The 18048-nt window shown below is 38.4% G+C and overlaps 1 protein-coding gene across 1 annotated transcript; it reads right to left on the reverse strand.

The window, feature by feature from the left end:
• Nucleotides 1–726: 726 nt before the first annotated feature.
• LOC112165293 lies at nucleotides 727–15864 on the reverse strand. Its single transcript, XM_040506030.1, has 4 exons — nucleotides 15549–15864; nucleotides 3504–3992; nucleotides 3281–3430; nucleotides 727–863 (listed from the first exon to the last, which is right to left on the reverse strand). The coding sequence occupies exons 1-4, from the start codon at nucleotides 15862–15864 to the stop codon at nucleotides 727–729; spliced, it is 1092 nt and encodes a 363-aa protein (XP_040361964.1).
• Between the last annotated feature and the right edge of the window lie 2184 nt (nucleotides 15865–18048).

Here is an 18048-nt window from a genome sequence, read left to right on the forward strand (position 1 = left end):
ATACGGGTTGGGCAGGTCTTCGACCGGGTAAACGGGCATGATGACGAGTTTAGGTTCTGGAATTAGGACTTTGGTACTTTTCTGGAACCAAAGGAGTTGAATACTCTGTCTCTGATAATTTGGGCCATTGTGAGAAAGAAAAAGGAAGAGACTTTGGGTCAGTGGAGAGTTTTTTGGTTTTGGAACATTTTTGCTTGATTGAAGGAAGCCATGATTATCATGAGGAAGTTTTGGAGAGTAAAGGGCACTGAATTTCAGAGAAAGTATAGGGAGTCCTGCACAGAGGTTATAGATAGAAAGAAATAGAGCCAATTCTGATGGGATTGGAATTTGAAAGACTGGTTTTTGGAGGAGAGAATATGATCAGAAGGTGAGAAGGTGAGGACGAAGGATATTAACCAGGACTAAGTTTAATTATTTGTTATTTTTAAATTAAAAATATTACAAGTTAACAGTGTTAAGTTTCTGTTAGTGGAGAGATTAGGTGTCAAATTTTTATTCGGGGGACATAATTGGGACTAGACAGGTGATTTCATCCCCGCTCCACGGCCTTTGAAAAATCAGGACTGGCCCTGATGTATGACTCATAATGGCAACTTCTTATTCAATGAGAGTATCACCACCTAAGAGATAGTGGTGAGCAAATTCGAATTCGAAGTTCATGTACTAAAAATTCTTATCTCCGTAGAAAGTAGGCAATCAATTCTATAGATTAGATTTTTAAAGTTACTTCTCAAGATAAAGAAGTAGCAGCAGCGTACCTGATCCAATGAAGTCCCTTTGGTTATCTTCGCCATTTGCTATATTACCAACATTAATGAGAGTATCATTACTACTCAAAGGAGTAGCTTCTATATTTATACCTATGAAAATAATAAAGAAGCTCAATCAACAGTTCATTAGAAGAGAAGTATAGAACTTTGGAAACCTAAAGAAAAGATAAAATAGTAAATTGTAATAGATTTTAAGGGTCTGGAGATTGCTTTTGAATTTGCAAAAGCGTATTTAAATCAATAAAAAGTATAAATTAAAAAAATGACAAAAAAGATGAAATGTATCTTGGTTGAGTTTTAATTTTTAAAAGCATATAAAAGTAGAGAAACTAATGTCTCCTCGTATCAAAACAAATTTATCAAATTTCAAAAGCGCTTTTAGATATTTTATAAACAAATATCAAACATGCCTTATGATAATTAGCAACAAATGCAAGTACCAAGAAGCTAAAATAAGAGGGAATAAATGTAGACGGGAAAAAACAAGCTCAACTAGTCGCGCTCAACATTATTTGGAACTAAATAAGTATCTAATAAATGTAAGGCAGATGATATTCATATATGTTCTTAAAATACTAATTACACACCCTTTCATGTACTAATTATTAACACACAAAATGGTGTGTCATCGTATTTTATTATTATTATTATTATTATTATTATTATTTATTTATTTTATTTTTTTAAAGAATGTGTCAGTATTAATTTCTAATGTAAAAAGCTGTGTAAATATTACCTCTCTATTTTTTTTTTTTTTTAAGGAATACGACAATTGTTTGACTGATCAGTAAAATCATACATAACAATCTATCTCAGTGGGAGCCGACAAAAGATCATCACCAAAACAAATCGACCTTTTGAAGCACATCTAAAATTGTTCACTATCACCCATCAGAAATCAAAAGAGGCACAAATGATGAGAACACCCCTGACGTCATGTCTTCAAAGTTCAAACATTAGCTAAGGCCTTGGGCCCTAGCAGTTGACAAAGACCCAAACCTAGACCCCATACCCTAACAAGATATAAAAACCAAGCCCACATGATGGCCCAGAATGAAGCCTTAGCCCATCTCAAACTCTAGACCCAGCAAGAATTGATGAGGGCACCCCAACTTCAGGGCACCGCATCCATGGCTCCGCCGCCATCGCCAGAAGCTAGGCCACCCGCAAAAGCATCCCACGTAGACAGAAGGACACCGCCGTCGGTACCAGCCCCATGTTCAACAGACTGCCCACAAAGCAATCGGTGCTCAGATATCGACCCCAACTCAATCAAAACTCCTCCTTCGCACCCCCTCGAGACCCCGTCGCCATTGATCAATCTGCCGTTGACGTCGTCCTCGAATATAGCAACACCGGAACAGTCACCAAAACCCATCGTTCCGGCCTCGAACCGTCGCAAGAACCATCACCGCCAACAAGCACGGCAATGGAGAAAAAAAAATAAAAAAGAAGAAACGGAGCCGAAGGAAACCTCTGCAGCAGTTGTCCCATGGTGACCAGAGACATCGGAAGGCCCAGCTCCTCTATCCCAAATTACCAGAGCACCGCCAAGAAATTCTAGCAGAACTCTCATCCACTTGAGAGAGTTTTGGATGTAATACTTAAGTACAATAGTATTCTTAGGATTATTATCGGAAGAAATTCCAAAGTAACACATGGAATGATTTATGAAGTATCTGATGCATCCACAACCCTTCGGATATAAGTAATATGACCTGAGCCGCTACCATGGGTTAAGATCGTACCATAAAGCATGTGTCGATTAGAAGTTGATTCAATTAGATAATTAAACGATTTCTGATTTGGTTGATTTTTTACAGAGATGATCTTTAAAGACTAATTTAAGATATCGACCGTTGGATTATAAATTTTTTAAGTAAATGTATGTTAATCGACAATGTGGTGAATATGCTCGTTCACCCTATGAGTAAACTTAAGAATTGTCCACAAAAATTACCAAATTTTCTCATAATAAAGAGAAAACTAAATATAGAAAGTACATTGGAGTTACTCTAACTACGCTACAAAAATAGAACAATTCTTAGGTTCACCCCTTGGGGGAATGAGCATATTCACCCTCTCTTGCAATTAACACATAATAACTTTGTAATTTTCTAATCCAACCATTCATGTTGTATAACGTCTACAAATATTAGCTCTGTAAAAAATCAATCAAATTGAAGACCTTTTAGTTATTTATTTATATAAAATACATGAACGGTTCATCATAATAGTAGTAAGTGTTGTTAGAACCATCCATTTGTTTGATTTAATTAGATAATTACACGATTTCTGATTCGATTGATTTTTTTATAGAGATGATCTTTAAAGGCTAATTTAAGATATGAACCGTTGGATTATAAATTTATTAAATAAAAGTATGTTAATCAACAATGGGGTGAATACTCATTCACCCTATGAGTGAATATGCTTATTCACCCTAAGAGTGAATGTAAGAATTGTCCACAAAAATAAGATGAATGGAGGAGAGATATAATACTTACATTTATAGATCAACCGTTGCAAGAGTCTGAGTTTCATTCCGCTTGGGAATGCTGATGGCACACCAGACAATGCATATAAAGGTGTTAAACCATAATGATCTTTAGAAATTGCTAGGCGTGGGAAACGCTGAATTAAGCTCCATGCAAGATCTGTATCACAGTTACATAAGTTAGGCGAAAATCAAAAGGTAAATTTCTACATAATAATTTAAATAGCTCTTACCATATTTTTTATCAGCAAAACACTGAGAAACAATTGTAGCGCCATTTGGTCCCATCTCTGGCATTAAATCTTCAACTGGGGTGGCAACATATAGATATCGAATCATATCTGAATGACCATTGCGACAAGCTAGGACAAGTGGAATTCTATTGGCAGCATCGCCAATGCTAAGTATTTTCGTATTCTTTTCTACCATGCATTGAGCCATTCGGGTGTAACCTTTACTTGCAGCTACAGCAAGAGCTGTCATACCATCATCCGCTTTTATTTCTAGGGATCCTTCTGGCATCAACTTTACCAACTTTTCAACAATTCGAGTTTGACGGGCATCAGTTGCGATGTGAAGTGCTGTCTGGCCCGAATATGGAATTCTTGCAGTTATTGCATCAGGTGTCTCGTCAAGGAACTTAGTTCCATCCCAATCACCTTTCCTAACAGCATCGAAGAAAGGTTCATACTTGTGGAAGATTTTGGCTCTGTCCTCAAACCCTGCAAAGATCGATATTCTATTTCTCACTATTTCACAAGAAATATTTAACCAGATTGTGATGATAGATCTTGCTAGCTACCAGTCCTACGCCACTTATTTATACCCGTAAACACTCCTACGTAATTTAATTGTAATCATATATTTATTTTAGACACATCAATATCGAGGTCATTGAATTCCAGGTGTTTAATAAGAGTTTGGGAAATGGCGTGGGTTAACACCAATAGCTTTTTTGAGTTTTTATTTATTTATTTATTTATAATAATAATCAGATATGAGTGGCTGGTTAAGAGAGGGGTGAATGTGCAGGCTTACCCAAGAACTATTTACAATTTACAACGAGTTGGTTAATTATAGCTAAATGAGTTGTGTGTATAAGGGCATCTCCAAAAGACTAGTTAAATTCAAATTTTAGCTATATATAACTATTTTTAAAGCAAAATTCAACTCCAACAGACTAGCTATTTCTAAGTTAAATTTAGCTTTAGCTAAATTGGCTAGCTATATTTAGCTAGAGAATCATGCATAACTAAAGCAAAAGTTATATTCATCTCTCCTCTTTTGTCCACATGTCAATTTATGATTGGATAAAATATAATATATTATTTATAAATAGCTACTACTGCTAGAGCAACATTGTTAAATCAATAACTATATTTCACAATTTTAGCTATATTTAACTACAAAATAATTCCTACTGTTGGAGATGCTCTAACTTAATGAGTTGTGTGGATCAGGTCGGGTAAACCGTTGAATAAGCAAGTGGAGACTGGGTTTAGTACTTTAGTTTGTAACAGACTAACAGGGAAGAAGAAATCAGCTATCCCCATTTTCCCTATCCCAACCCTATCCCACGAATGAGAATTTGACACATAATCACCAACCTAACATCCCACTAACTCTGTTAACTCTCGCTAAAGAAGAAATAATAAAATCTTCAGAATTTATTTTTCTTTTTCTTCCCAATCGTCAGCCCAAAAGAAGAAGTTCCACATCTAGCCATCATCAAGTCCCTTCTCCATTTGTTCTTCTTCTGCTTTCCTCCGCCGGACTTGGCCGGCTTCGACATCCACCTTCAATTCAGAGCCCACATAGGCTCAAACAAACACCAAATTCAATATCATTTTCCCACTCTCTTCATCCCTATGAATCTACAAAATCAAAATTTCAAAATCCCAATTTTAAAGTCAGACATAAATTTCACATTTCTTATCAAAAAGGTGATGGAGACTTGCCTTGACGGTTAGGACGTTTCCGGATTCAAGCAGAACCGACGACCCAAACCCGGGACATAACAGATATACAGGGACATGTGACTTGAGAGTGTCCTAAATCTTTTTCCTTTCCGTAGTCAGCAAGTTCTTTTTGGAGATGGATCTGCCGGTGAGCTTGGGGCTGTTTTCCAGTGGCGGCTTGGCGAACATGACGGTGGGTATTCGACACTGGACTCTGTCTTTGGCTGAGATTCGGTTTCCGGTTGGGAACATGGCTTGGATAGTGTAGTATAGAGAAGCTTGGGATTGGAGAGAGAATTGGGAGGCGGAAGAAGGGTTTGACAAAATCGACAGGAGGCCTCCGCCGATTGAGCATTTTAGGGTTGGGATTGGATAGTGTTGTTGTTTTCGTACTGGGTTTTTTCTGGGATTTGTTGTTGTTCAAATGAGTTTTATGTTTTTTATTAAAAAATAAAATAATAAAATAAAATTGATAAATGCAACTTAACAGTGTTAATCCTTGTTAAGCCGATGGACGGGTGTCAGGGTTGGGACAGGAGAAATGAGGACGAAGGAAATCTCTTTGTAACAAGTTTATTTATTAGATTGAGTTTGAATTTGCATATTCCAACACATCAAATACCATGATACGGTCCAAACTTTACAATAATAGTTTACATGACTAAATTCATTGAAAACCCTAGATAATATGTCTTTATAAGAATGAAAGGTTTTTGTCCATTTACTCCATTTTTAGGGATTTTTTTCCCACTTAGCTCATTAAGTTTTTTAAATTCTCCCTTACCCAAAACACTCTAAGGAAGTCTTCCCAAATACCCCATTAAATTTTTTTTGTTTTTGTTTTTTTTTTAGACTATTTTACCCTGACCCTTTTGTTACTTTCTTTAGAGAAAATGAAAGAGAGAAACCATAGGAGACTTCGTTGGAGCCCCGTCACCGGTCGTCGGATTCCAGCTAACTTTCGCCGGATTCCAGTGACCGATCACGGGCCGCCGCCCACCAGACTTTTCTGAAAACCTTGCCAGAAGTCCTTAAAGAGGTCGTTGGAGATCTCATAAGTCGCCGTAAAGGTTTATTGCCCCCAATAGACGTCTATTTCCTCCAATAGAGGGCAATAGATAGTCTATTGCCCTGAATAGGGTTTAGGGAACTTTCGGCCACCGAAATAAGAACTAATCTTCTTAAAATTAGACAAATAAAACTTTGATTAAAGGAAAGAAAAAAACGAGATTACATCAATTCAAAACGTCTAGTACCCCCAGTAGACTTTTAATAAATCTGTATTACCCCCCAATAGGCCTTTATTGCCCTACAATAGAACTTCTTCTTCTTCTTTCTTTTTTCCGAGCCTTTTTGGCCCCATTTTTTGAAATAAATAAATAAATGATTTGGGCACCCAAAAAAACCATTTTATCCAAAGAAAAAAAAAATACAGCCTAAATGACGGCGTCCGGGCCTGACCCGGAGCAAAGCCCGGATCAAACTACTGGCGTGTGGAGCTTCGGATATGGATCTGAATATGGAGACGCCGATCAAAGAGACGAGGAGAAATGGATTTGAATATAGAGACATAGGAGAAAGCTCCGATCTTACGTTGTGTAATCTCCATCGAGTCTCTTTACCGCCGGAGAAAAGCTCCGCTGCCTACAACGCTAGCTGCAAAGAAAGCTCCAAGCTTTGACTGTGGCCTAGGCCTGGGTGAGCCAGGCACTGGTGACGATGCCGTGGTGGGTGGCCTGGATCGGGTAATAGGTGCAGTCGGCGTCGGGGCTTTGCAGGGCGGGGGAAGACAGAGAGAGGGAGAACAGGGGGAGAGAGATTGATGTTGATGGCAGTGATTGTAATTCTTTAATTAGTTTGAGGGTAAAATGGTCATATGCTGTTAAATTATGTGTGGGAATAAAAATTTGTTGTTGGGGTAAGTGAGATAATTTTTCCTTATTTTGGTGCTTTGGGTCAAGGACCCAAGATTGAATCAAGGATAATTTTAATTTGGGACCTTGACCCAAAGCACGAAAATAAGCTAAAATTAACTCACTAACCTCAACAATAGATTTTTATTCCCACTTACTCAGTTTAAAGTAAAATACCAATTTTGCCCTCGACCTAATGAATGAATTACATATGCTCTCTCTCTCTCTCTCTCTCTCTCTCTCTCTCAAAAGTGAAGTAGCCGTGAACGAGTTCGAGGACCCTCCTGAAATTTGGGTTTTCCAATTTCGATAATCCAAATTCAAATACCCTCCAAATCCCAAATCCCTAATTCTAGCTAATTTCGAATTGAGGTTTGGCTCCTTTTGGTTTCAGCAATATTAGAGAAATGAATAGAAGCTCAAAGATCCTGGAGGATCTAGCGAGCTCTCTGACACGGCAAGGTCATAATCCTCTACCTCGTCCTAACCGTCGTCGCCCTACTTGGCACAACCAGAGTTGAAAAGTTCAGCACCATGGAGCAAGACTTCATCGAGATTCGCAGCCACTTCTGCTCCCGCAAGCGGGCTGAGCCCCACTGCTTTCTCGAGGAGGTCCAAACAATGTCGTCCGATGACCCCAACAACTACAACGCCTTCGATTATAAGGTCAAAGGCCAAGCGGCAAGGGGAATTTTTGTTTCTGATGATTTTAGGTATATTTTTACTTCTTCTTTTTTTTTGACAAAGTTTGATTGAGCCTTGTACTGAGCAAAGCAATGTCTATAATATTGTTTAGATGTGCACACATGCTGCCAGAATACCGAATTCTAAATTAAAAGTTGTTTCTTTCTCCCAATAAACTTCTATTGTCTCCTAATAAACATGTATTTTCTCCCAATAAAAGGTTTCGAATTGATATAATATTCTTCAATCAAAAAGTTATATTTGTCTAATTTTGGTGGAGTAATACCGATCTTCCCCTAATAACTTTTATAGCCCTCTAATAAAAAGTTTACTGGGAGGCAATTAAAGTCTCCGGTGACCTATGAGATCTCCGACCACCTCTTTAGGGACCTCCAATGAAATCCGACGACCAGTGACCGGAGTCCGACGTCTTGCGTCCGGCGAAGTCTCCTATGCCTTCTCTCTCTCTCTCTCTATGTGACAAAGGGGTAGGAGCAAAATAGTCTTAAAAATAAATAAAAAACAAGAAAGAAAAAACTTAATTGGACATTAGGGAACAACTTATAAGAGTCATTATGGATAAATGGGAAAAAGAATAACTGAGTGGTGTAAGAGGGAAAAAGAAAAAACATGTAGAATTAGTGTAAATTGACAAAACACTAAAAAAAAAATTTTAAGATACATTTTAGTTTTTAGCTCACCACTTTTTTTGAATCAAGGAAATAACTTTATAGATTAGAACTTAATAGAGTTGATTACAATCATATCGTAACACATCCAGAACACTTTCTGGAGCGTCATCCAAACAAGAGAAACTTGTGCTAGCCTCAAGCCAGAATGGTCGTTACATACCCTTCCGCTGCCATATACAGACAGAACAAGAAGATGTGGTAGTACCCAGAGTGGTACATAGAAATAGATCCATTCATTGAACACTCCATGCTCCGCCATTACAGAATAGCTTGAATCCTCCTTCAGTACTACTCCAGAAGATTCGCTAGTACCACAGATGCCAAACAATAGCGTATTTTGTTGAATCAAACCTCCGGGATCCCAAACACGAAACCCTAGATAATTAAAGTCCATCAATTGGATCCCCAAAATAGCCCAAGTCCAAAAAGTACCCAAAACTGATTTGGGCACCCAAAGTCCACTTGCCTTCAGCACCCAACCAAAGTTGGGCCACTCATTTATGTTGGGCCTCCAAATCTTTTTGGGCACCCAAATTTCTCCGGGCACCCCCTCTGTAATCTCCCCGTGCATCACCGCAACACCGTCGTGGGCATAGTAGTTCTGCCATGACTGACTCACCCTCACAACCATCTTGCGATGGCAACAGCCACCGAACCACTTCAAACCCGACCCCGGTTCACCCTCAAAGCCTTCTCCGACCTGCTGCAAACCGAGTCCCAAAACACTAGGCTTCACATAGGCAGAAATAACAGTCCTGATCGGGGACAGAGCCTTCCTACCCACCACCTCTGAAAATCGAATTCCGAAATCCATCAACGTCGTGCTCGTAGTCACAAAGGCCATCGTCGTTCTCCTCAACACCTGCGCTATCATCCCTTGCAGCTCGTCACATCTGCTTCTCACCTGCACTTCCAATTTTCCTTTGAAATTCTCTCTGAGAAAACCAGAGTTCTTGGTCGAGCGATTTAGTTCGACAGAGAGGTTGATGTGGTTGGGAGTTCACCGAAAAAGGACGATGTTGGAAGGCTGAAAAACCATAAAACGTGGGGAGAAGGACTCCCCTTAGAGAAGAGGCCGGCGTCGGCCGCCATGAGATAACCCCGATATTAGGGCGGCTAGGGTTTGGAGAGAACATTCTAATTTTTTTTGTTCTATCTTTTTTAGCTCACCACTTAGCACTCGAGTCTAATAAAAAATGCTATTATAAAGAGCACACTTTTTAAACCATAACTACCTTTTGATACCTCAGTAGTCCTCAAATATTATGTATAAAAAAAAAAAAAAAATAACCCTCAAATAATAATAAAAGAAAAGGAATGAGGGCAAAATAATCTTAAAAATAAAAAATACAGAAAAAAAAAACTTAATTAGATATTTCCATCTTACACTACAACAGAAAGTCTTTTTAGCGACCAAGTTTTTTGCGAGGAATTTATTTTCCTCAGTAAATGTCACTTTTTACGAGGAATATGTTGATTCCTCACTAAATGTCATTAGGTTTTCTGCGAGAAACATAATTTCCTCACTATACACCACTTTCTACGACGAATATTTCAGTTCATCACTAAAGGTAACCATAATTTGGTCTCCTAAATCATCATGTTATTGGCGAGGAAATAGGAGACTTCAGTGAGGAATTTTTTCATCGCTAAAAAGACATTCAACGAGAAAATAACGATTTTGTCATTATTAGTTTGGCGAAAAATTATGTAAAACCCGCCAAGTTCAACGACGACAAAACCATGGTTTCCTCGCTAACAGTCCGTGTTTTGCGAGGAACTATTTCCTCGTCAAAAGAAGCCTTTAGTGAGGGAAATACACTTTCCTCGCTATTTGTTTGGCGGAAAATTATGTAAAACCCGCCAAATCTGGTAGCGACAAAACTATAGGTTCCTTGCTAAATGTCAATGTTCAGCGAGGAAACATTTGGTCGCCAAAAGATGCAGTTTGCGAGGAAATAATTAAGTCGTCGCTATAGTTTTGGTGGGAAGTTTTCTCGAACCCGCCAAATTGTATGACGACGGAAGTATGATTTCCTCGCTAAAAGATGACTTTTAACGATGAACGATTTCCTCGCTAAAAGCGGACTTTTATCGATGAATGATTTCCTCGCTAAAATAGAAATTTTAGCGATGAATGATTTTCTCGCTATTTATACATTTAGCGAGAAATTGATAATTTTGACATAATAGTTTTGGCAGAAGGTTTTTTGAACCTACCAAATTTAATAGCGATGAAATAAGTCTTCCTCGCTAAAGTTATTATTTTATCGAGGAAATAATTAAGTCGTCGCTATAGTTTTGGTAGGAATTTTTCTCGAACCTGCAAAATTATATGGCGACAAAAGTATGATTTCCTCGCTAAAAGTTCTTTTTTAGTGATAATTGATTTTCTTGCCTTTGATACATTTAGCGAGATATTAATAATTTCAACTCAATGGTTGGAAGTTTTTTGAACCGCCAAATTTAATAGCAGTGAAACCAAGTCTTCTTCACTAATAAAGATATTATATAATTGAAGAAAGACATGTTCTTGCCGTTAGTACATTTTGTCGTCGTGTCATATATATATATATATATATATATATATATATATATATATATATATAGCCCTTCTTGGCTGCGGACGTTCATTCCTAAGCTAAGGAACGGATTTCCAGTTTTGACCCACTTTTCGATCACATTTTCACATGTTAACCGTTCAGTTTTTAGGTATATATGAGTAGATCACTTCTGCAAATTTTCAGCCAAATTGATGATCGTTAAGGCATTCAAAACTGTAATTTACCATTATAAACACGAACGGTTCCGGTTAGACAGATTCGGTTCGTTCATGTAAATTGCAGTTTTGGATGCCTTAACGATCATCAATTTGGCTGAAAATTTGTAGAGCTGATCTATACATTAGGACCTAAAAACTGAACGGTTAAGATGTGAAAATATGATCGAAAAGTGGGTCAGATATGGAAATCCGTACCTTTTGCTTAGGTACGGATATCCGCACCTGAGCAAGGTTCATATATATATATATATATATATATATATACAAGGCCCTTCTAGTGAGGGATCATTTAATTAGCCGTTATCATGACTCAAGCCATCAACCCCTACCACAAACCCTGAATTAAAGCGGGCTTTCAAAAACCTGAATAAAATTAAAAGCGAAACAATTAAAAGTTCTAAGCGGCAATCAAAACAGAAACGCGCCCGTTTGCAAAAGTGAAAAATCAAATAAAACGAGACACTGCCAAAAAGCCCCAATTCCCTCTCTCTCCCTCTCTCTCTCTCCCTCCCTCCCTCCCTCCCTCCCTCTGCCGGTCTGCCCTCGCTACCGCTCTCACTGTCGCTATCGTCTTTGGAAGCTTTGGGAATTGGATCCCCTAATTGAAAAGATGATCTGCCTACCTCCCATCGTGAATAGAGGCTCTGCACTGTCGGAAGGTCGAACCGCCATTAATTTTGGTGAGATCCAAGCACGGTAATTGTACGAGAAGTTCTAACTAGGTGGAGGTCCTGGCCCCTGATGGGTATCCTTCCCACTTCTTCAAAAGTGCTTGGACCCTTTAGAATTTGGGTCGTGCAATCAAATTAGGGCTTGAATTCTATACTCTGCTTGCTGTGAATTTCGTACTTTAGGGTCTTGGGACAAGGTAAATTCTAATAATTCACCTTCCTCTCGTCAATTTCTTCTGGGTAAATTAGGGTTTTGTTTTGACGAGACTCCGTAGAAATTAACCTACAACGGATTACTCCGAATTTTAGATCAGTCAAGATCTGACGAAATTTGTTTCATAGGTTTTCTTTTCCCCCAATTCGAATTGAATTGTTAATTGATGATGGTTCTATTTTGATTTTGTTCCAGTGAGTGCGAGTCCAAGACCAGGAGCTTTTGAGAGCAGGTCAATCCAAGGAACAGATAGACAAGGATGGAGCTAATCTAGAACGAGTCATGCAAGAGCTTTCTTCAATTGGTCTAATGCCGGAGGTCGCGGTGGTGATGTCCCAATAGTGCAGGTTGTTATTTCTTGAGTGGAGGAACTTTACATACATATTTCGTTTATGCCTTATACTTTTCTTCTGAGCCAATCTTCTGTGTCTTTAAACAGATTAGTGCTCTTAAAGGGAATAATATAGACAACCTTTTCGAAACTGTAATGCTAGTTGCAGAGGTAAGTCAAATGCGTAATGATGTTGAAACATTAGCTTTGATATGCTTATTGCAAAATAGATGTGCAATCCTAATGTCATCATAATAGTTTGTATTGGTTTGCCTGAGCAGTTCGTGTGGAACCTAGAACTGGTGAGAAACCATTCTTTCAAACCTAAAATTGCTGAGCATTGCACCGCTACACCAATTTATGCTTTAAATACCACCGATTCATGAACAATGTGAGGAAACTGCAAAGCTTTGTTACTCTTATTATTCTTTAGGCATGATTGTCTCTTGGTTTCTTTTGTCTTTAGCTCCCATTCATAAACAAAGCTACAGCACACCATATTTGATAATTATGTTTTAATTGCATATGAGATTTTGTCTTCATGTATATTTATCACTTCATGTATATTGATCAGTTTTCCACCGCCAAACAAAAGACATGAACTTATCACTTTGGCATGGCCTCTGTTTGGTCTTCTTGTATTATTGAACCACCATTTTGCATTATCAAACCACCGCCTTATGATCAAAGTGAGAGAGAAGATAAAAGCTTAATTAAACTTATTATTCGTCAAAGCACCTGGACATTGTTTCTTGGTCTTTGTTGTCTAACTCGTATTCAAAGCAAGCTTGCAGCACATTTTGACAATCATAGTTCAAATATATATGTTTTAAATCTCTGTCCTTATGTGCAGGTCTTGAACATTCCTCCACCTCCAAGTTTAACGTGGCTACTTGAAAGGTGATTTTGCTGCCATGTATGTTTTAAGATTGACTTGCCAAAGTTCAATTCTTTTTTTTTTCTTTCTTTTATTCATGCGCTGTACAGTACCACAATTTGAATAGAGAATAGAAAAGCCAAAAGACTTTCATCATTGATCTTCTTGCCGCTTACTTCAATTTTGGGGAAAATCAAAACATGAGACCAATTGTAGACTTGCAGATGCTTTAGTTTCTTTGCTTCGATTATAATGTTGCCTTGCAGACACCATACAAGCTGTGATTGGTTAAGCTGTGGCCTTAATGATTAAGGTAATTCTCAGAGTCTCTCCCTGTATGTTTCTTGTGCACCACTGTATGTTTCTTGTAATATTCTATGAAACTACTGATGTGGTTTTAGTAAGTGCACCATACTTGAACTTTGATTAGGAGTAAGTATGGTAATATTCCATAAATCCCCAGTCTCTAAAATTATATTCATGAGTTGTTCGTGGAATGTTGTTTTCCAATATCCTGGTCATTGAACTCTTGTGAAGGTTGAGGGTTCCAGCAGTCCTTATCATTTAAAATACATGTGACTTCGATTATAAGAATCTTCTTGGTGAAATTGTGAACTTTGTGTATTGTCATTGACTCGTATCAATTTGGCTGCAATCGTTATTTTTTATTTCTATGTTTTCAGCATGTGTGTAAATGATTGACTTGTTTGTTATGTTATTTGAAGCACTTCACACTGATTGTAGGAACAAGAATCACATACTAGGATATGATTTATTGCTTGTAGTCTTGTAGATAAGGGGAGCTTGCACTGGAAGGAGCTCATTATTTGACAACAGCGGAGCTCGTGAGTCTCAGTGAGCAGCAGCTTGTGGACTGTGATCATGAGGAAGTGAGAGGCTTGTCTTGTTAAGCTTTCATGAACAAGAGCTAAAGCTGCTAGTATATGCTTTTGCCTTTGAAATATAGGTTTGGATCTTTTCCTTCAAGTCTAAGAATAATGAACTACCAAGAGAGTTTTGTCATGTAAACCATATGTAAACCATGTTTGCTGCAATATAAGTTTCTTCTGTTCCAAAATCCTTGCTATGTTCTTTTATTTCCTTCATTATTTTGTTGATTGTTTGACTAGTTTTGAATAAGAATTCCTCTTTGTAGAATGAAATAATATGTACCTCCAATAGGTCATATCGTAATCAACAGACAGTTGTAACAAAAAGAATATTTCCTCGCTATAGACTAAAATTTAATAACGACAAAAGATAATTTTCTCTCTATAGACTTTAGTTCCTACACTGATGGAAAAAACATTCCTCGTTGTTGATTATTTTTAGGGAGATAACTTTTTCTCGCTAAAAGGATACATATTACGATGAAACAAAATTTCCTCGCTGAAAACGGTTTAGAGCGAGGAAAAACTTCTTTGCCGAAAGCTGTTTATAATGACTAAAATATTTTTGTCGCAAAAGCAGTAGTTTAAATTTTTTATTATTTAAAACTTTTTTAATTACTAATTATCATCAGCGAGAAAATACATAATTTAGCGACGAAATCAAGTTTGTCAAAAAATATATTTAACGACTATTTTCTAATCCTTGAAATTTTTTAACGAGGTAAAATTATGAGTTTGGGTGAGGAAAAATATTGTCGCCAAAGATTAACAGCAAGAAAAAAATAATTTTCTTGCAAAAAAGGTATGGCGAGGAAATAGTTTTTTCGTCGTTGAAACTTTTCTTGACGAGCTTTCTCCGACAAATTGAAGACGAAAAAAATTTCCTCGCGGAAATACTACAGCGAGGAAATGTTGGTTTTCAACGAGGAACAAGTTCCTCGCTAATGAGGTTTTCTGTTGTAGTGTTATAAGAGTCGTTCAACAAGTTAATCATCAGGAACATGCAATTATCAGTAATAATATGGACTACTCTAAACTGAAGTTTTATACGTACGCTATTTAATAATCATCTCCAAGTGTGTTTCTTTGTTGTTCTTGTAATTCATAATAATTTTGTGATTAATTGTTCTATGATTAGTAATTCCAAGGCGCTCATATATAGTCAAATACTTGTACTGGTAATATGAAGTTGAACAACTAATTGATAATAGTTATACGTACTTATCGATATTTAATACTGTTAATCTATTGCTATGAGAGGGATACCTGGGTCATTTAGAAATTCTGGCAAACTTGGCTTCAAAGTTTCAGCCAGTGTTTTCCAAGCACGACTGGCACTGTTGAATTCGCTGATCAGAGTAAACGTATCCAGTCCACAAGAAATCTGGATTGCATGTAGTGCTTGGGCATTCCTCTTCGTCCAAACCTCAAAGTCGGATGGTAAAGGTGCCCTGCTGGTTTCGACAACGTCCCAAAGACCGTTAGCTAACAAGTAGGTTTTAACCCAAACACTCCATCGTTCATAATTATCTTCGTTAAGAACTTCAAGAACGATTGCACTGGGGGCAACTGTACCTTCCATGTTCAGTCTACTGATTCAAGAGGACTAATAAATTAACTCGGGCATATACATATATATACCAAATACGATTAGATACTGGAACAAATGAACACTCACAGATTCAATTGTAATATGTCGGCAAATAAGCTGCACCTTTTGATTAAAGGGTCTCGGAGCTACTACTTCTTTGCTGGTCGGCCGGTAACCTATCGTGTAGTCAAACATATGCCAGATCCTCACAACTTCCCATTTAATATGTAGATACATCTGAAAGAGTTTACTTTATTTTCCTCGTTGCAGATCAGCGATTAAAAGAAAGACTTGGAGCTAAATATCAGTCTTTTCTTTCCGTAGCGGTGGACAGCTAATAAAATCAATTCCTTAATGGGTGGAGAGATGGAGACAGGCTGCACGCATGTGGGAGTGTGTGCCGCGGCTGCGATCTCTAGGTCGTGTCCATTGGCTTCTCGCCATGGTCAGAGGGATACACTTCGGTGTCTTATGGTTATTAATGTGATGGGGAACTGTCGGTGCATGTGGCCTGGTTATGTTGGTACACGAAGTGAACGTGAGTGAAGTGGTTTTCGCGGGGGTGTTGAGGTTATATGTGACACTTGGGATCAGTTTTCGCTGAACATTTGCCATATCCACTCCTATCTCCCACAGCAACAAGTTAGTATCAGCGGAGAAATTCCTATAAGTCCCGCTGGAGGAAATTGATACCGACTGCACCTCTTCCTCGCTGGAGATAACGATCGGTTCCACAGGCGGGACCAGCTCTGGACCTGACATGATAACACTATACTAAGCTTATTACGGGAACCAAACCCCGGCATCTATCCTAGTAACTATCCACCAAATTTTCAAAAACCCATAAAAACACATTCTTGGAGCCAAAACCTAGAAAAACCCAGATGGCCCAACACCACATGTAGTCAGATACCCGCACTGGCGGACCCAGCTTTTGTTTTCTATGGGGGCGGACCCAATTATATGTATATATATAATTGTTAAAGGTTAAAATGTTAGATTAAGTGGGGGCAAAATGATTATAAACCTACGTTACAAAACACCGTGTACAACTGATCAAAAAGAAAAAAACATTGTGTCCAAAATATGAGTGGGTGCGTGAGCCCCCACTTGCCCCCCCTGGGTCCGCCAGTGGATACCCGGAAATTTGTATTAATTTCTGATAATTTTTCAGAAATTATTAAGTTGGTTGTTAGGACGATTTCATGGCTCGGGGGTGGAGTGAAATTATTTTTGGACGAATAATTACTTGGAACGCGTCGTTTTAGAGAGCGCAAGGGTTGGCTTTTTATATGTTGAGTTTCTCCAAAAACTTCCATCATGAAAGTTATAGGGCGCATCCTCACGAGTTTGTGGACATGTGGCATGCATAAATCGGAGATCGTATGAGAAAGTTATGGTCAGCGAAAAAACTACTATTTTCAGAAAGTTGCTATAAATAGAGGATTTCCGGAAAAGGAAAATGATTTCCTTTTCCGTCAATTTCCAGAATTCACCAGAATCCATTCTCTCTCTAGCTTCCAACCGACCAGACCCGGCCGGCATTTCATTTTCCGGCGACAATAGGCGATGACACTGGCACAGACAAAGTTGCCTCCTCATTCCGACCCTCCTACGGTGGTCTCTAGTGGCGATTTACACCAAGCACGACGGATCGAAATCATGAAGCTAGGTGGCGGCGAACCTGGTGATATCTTCTGATTTCGGCGACGGCAGGACTTGAAATAGGTCGCGTTTTGCTCCTGGCAGCGTCCTCTTTCGATCCTGGAGTTTAGCTTGCAGCGGCGATCGGCGGCGACCTAGGCCGAATTGGCTCAAGTATTAGGTATTAAAGTTGATCCTCGTGTTGTACTATGGACGGTTGGATTAGCCTGGAATGGAGGTTGGAATGGCAGCTCGTCTGGCCAAGGTTAGGGAAGTTTCATTCACCAGTATCATCTACTCGTCATTACAAGCATTTTGATATATGGTTTGTAACATTTGGAGACCGTTTGAATTTGTTTGGATTTTCGGTAATTTTAAATTGTTCTGTTTTCGATCCGTGAGGATCTGACTGTTGGATCAACTTGTCGTTTTGGCATATTGATCCTAGGAGTGATTCAGAGACTTTGGATGGTCTCGGATGAAGTTTCATCTCGATTGACGTAGTATTCAGGCTTTAATTCGCGTATTTCG

The sequence above is a fragment of the Rosa chinensis genome, chromosome 1 (assembly GCF_002994745.2).
Source record: "Rosa chinensis cultivar Old Blush chromosome 1, RchiOBHm-V2, whole genome shotgun sequence".
Lineage (NCBI taxonomy): Eukaryota > Viridiplantae > Streptophyta > Magnoliopsida > Rosales > Rosaceae > Rosa > Rosa chinensis.

Coding starts and splice junctions, on each gene's coding strand:
- LOC112165293 (XM_040506030.1), bottom strand. CDS start 15,864: ATGGAAGGTACAGTTGCCCCCAGTGCAATCGTTCTTGAAGTTCTTAAC. Junction 3,431..3,503: donor TTTTGCTGATAAAAAATATG/GTAAGAGCTATT, acceptor ACTGTGATACAG/ATCTTGCATGGAGCTTAATT. Junction 864..3,280: donor GCAACGGTTGATCTATAAAT/GTAAGTATTATA, acceptor TTATTTTCATAG/GTATAAATATAGAAGCTACT.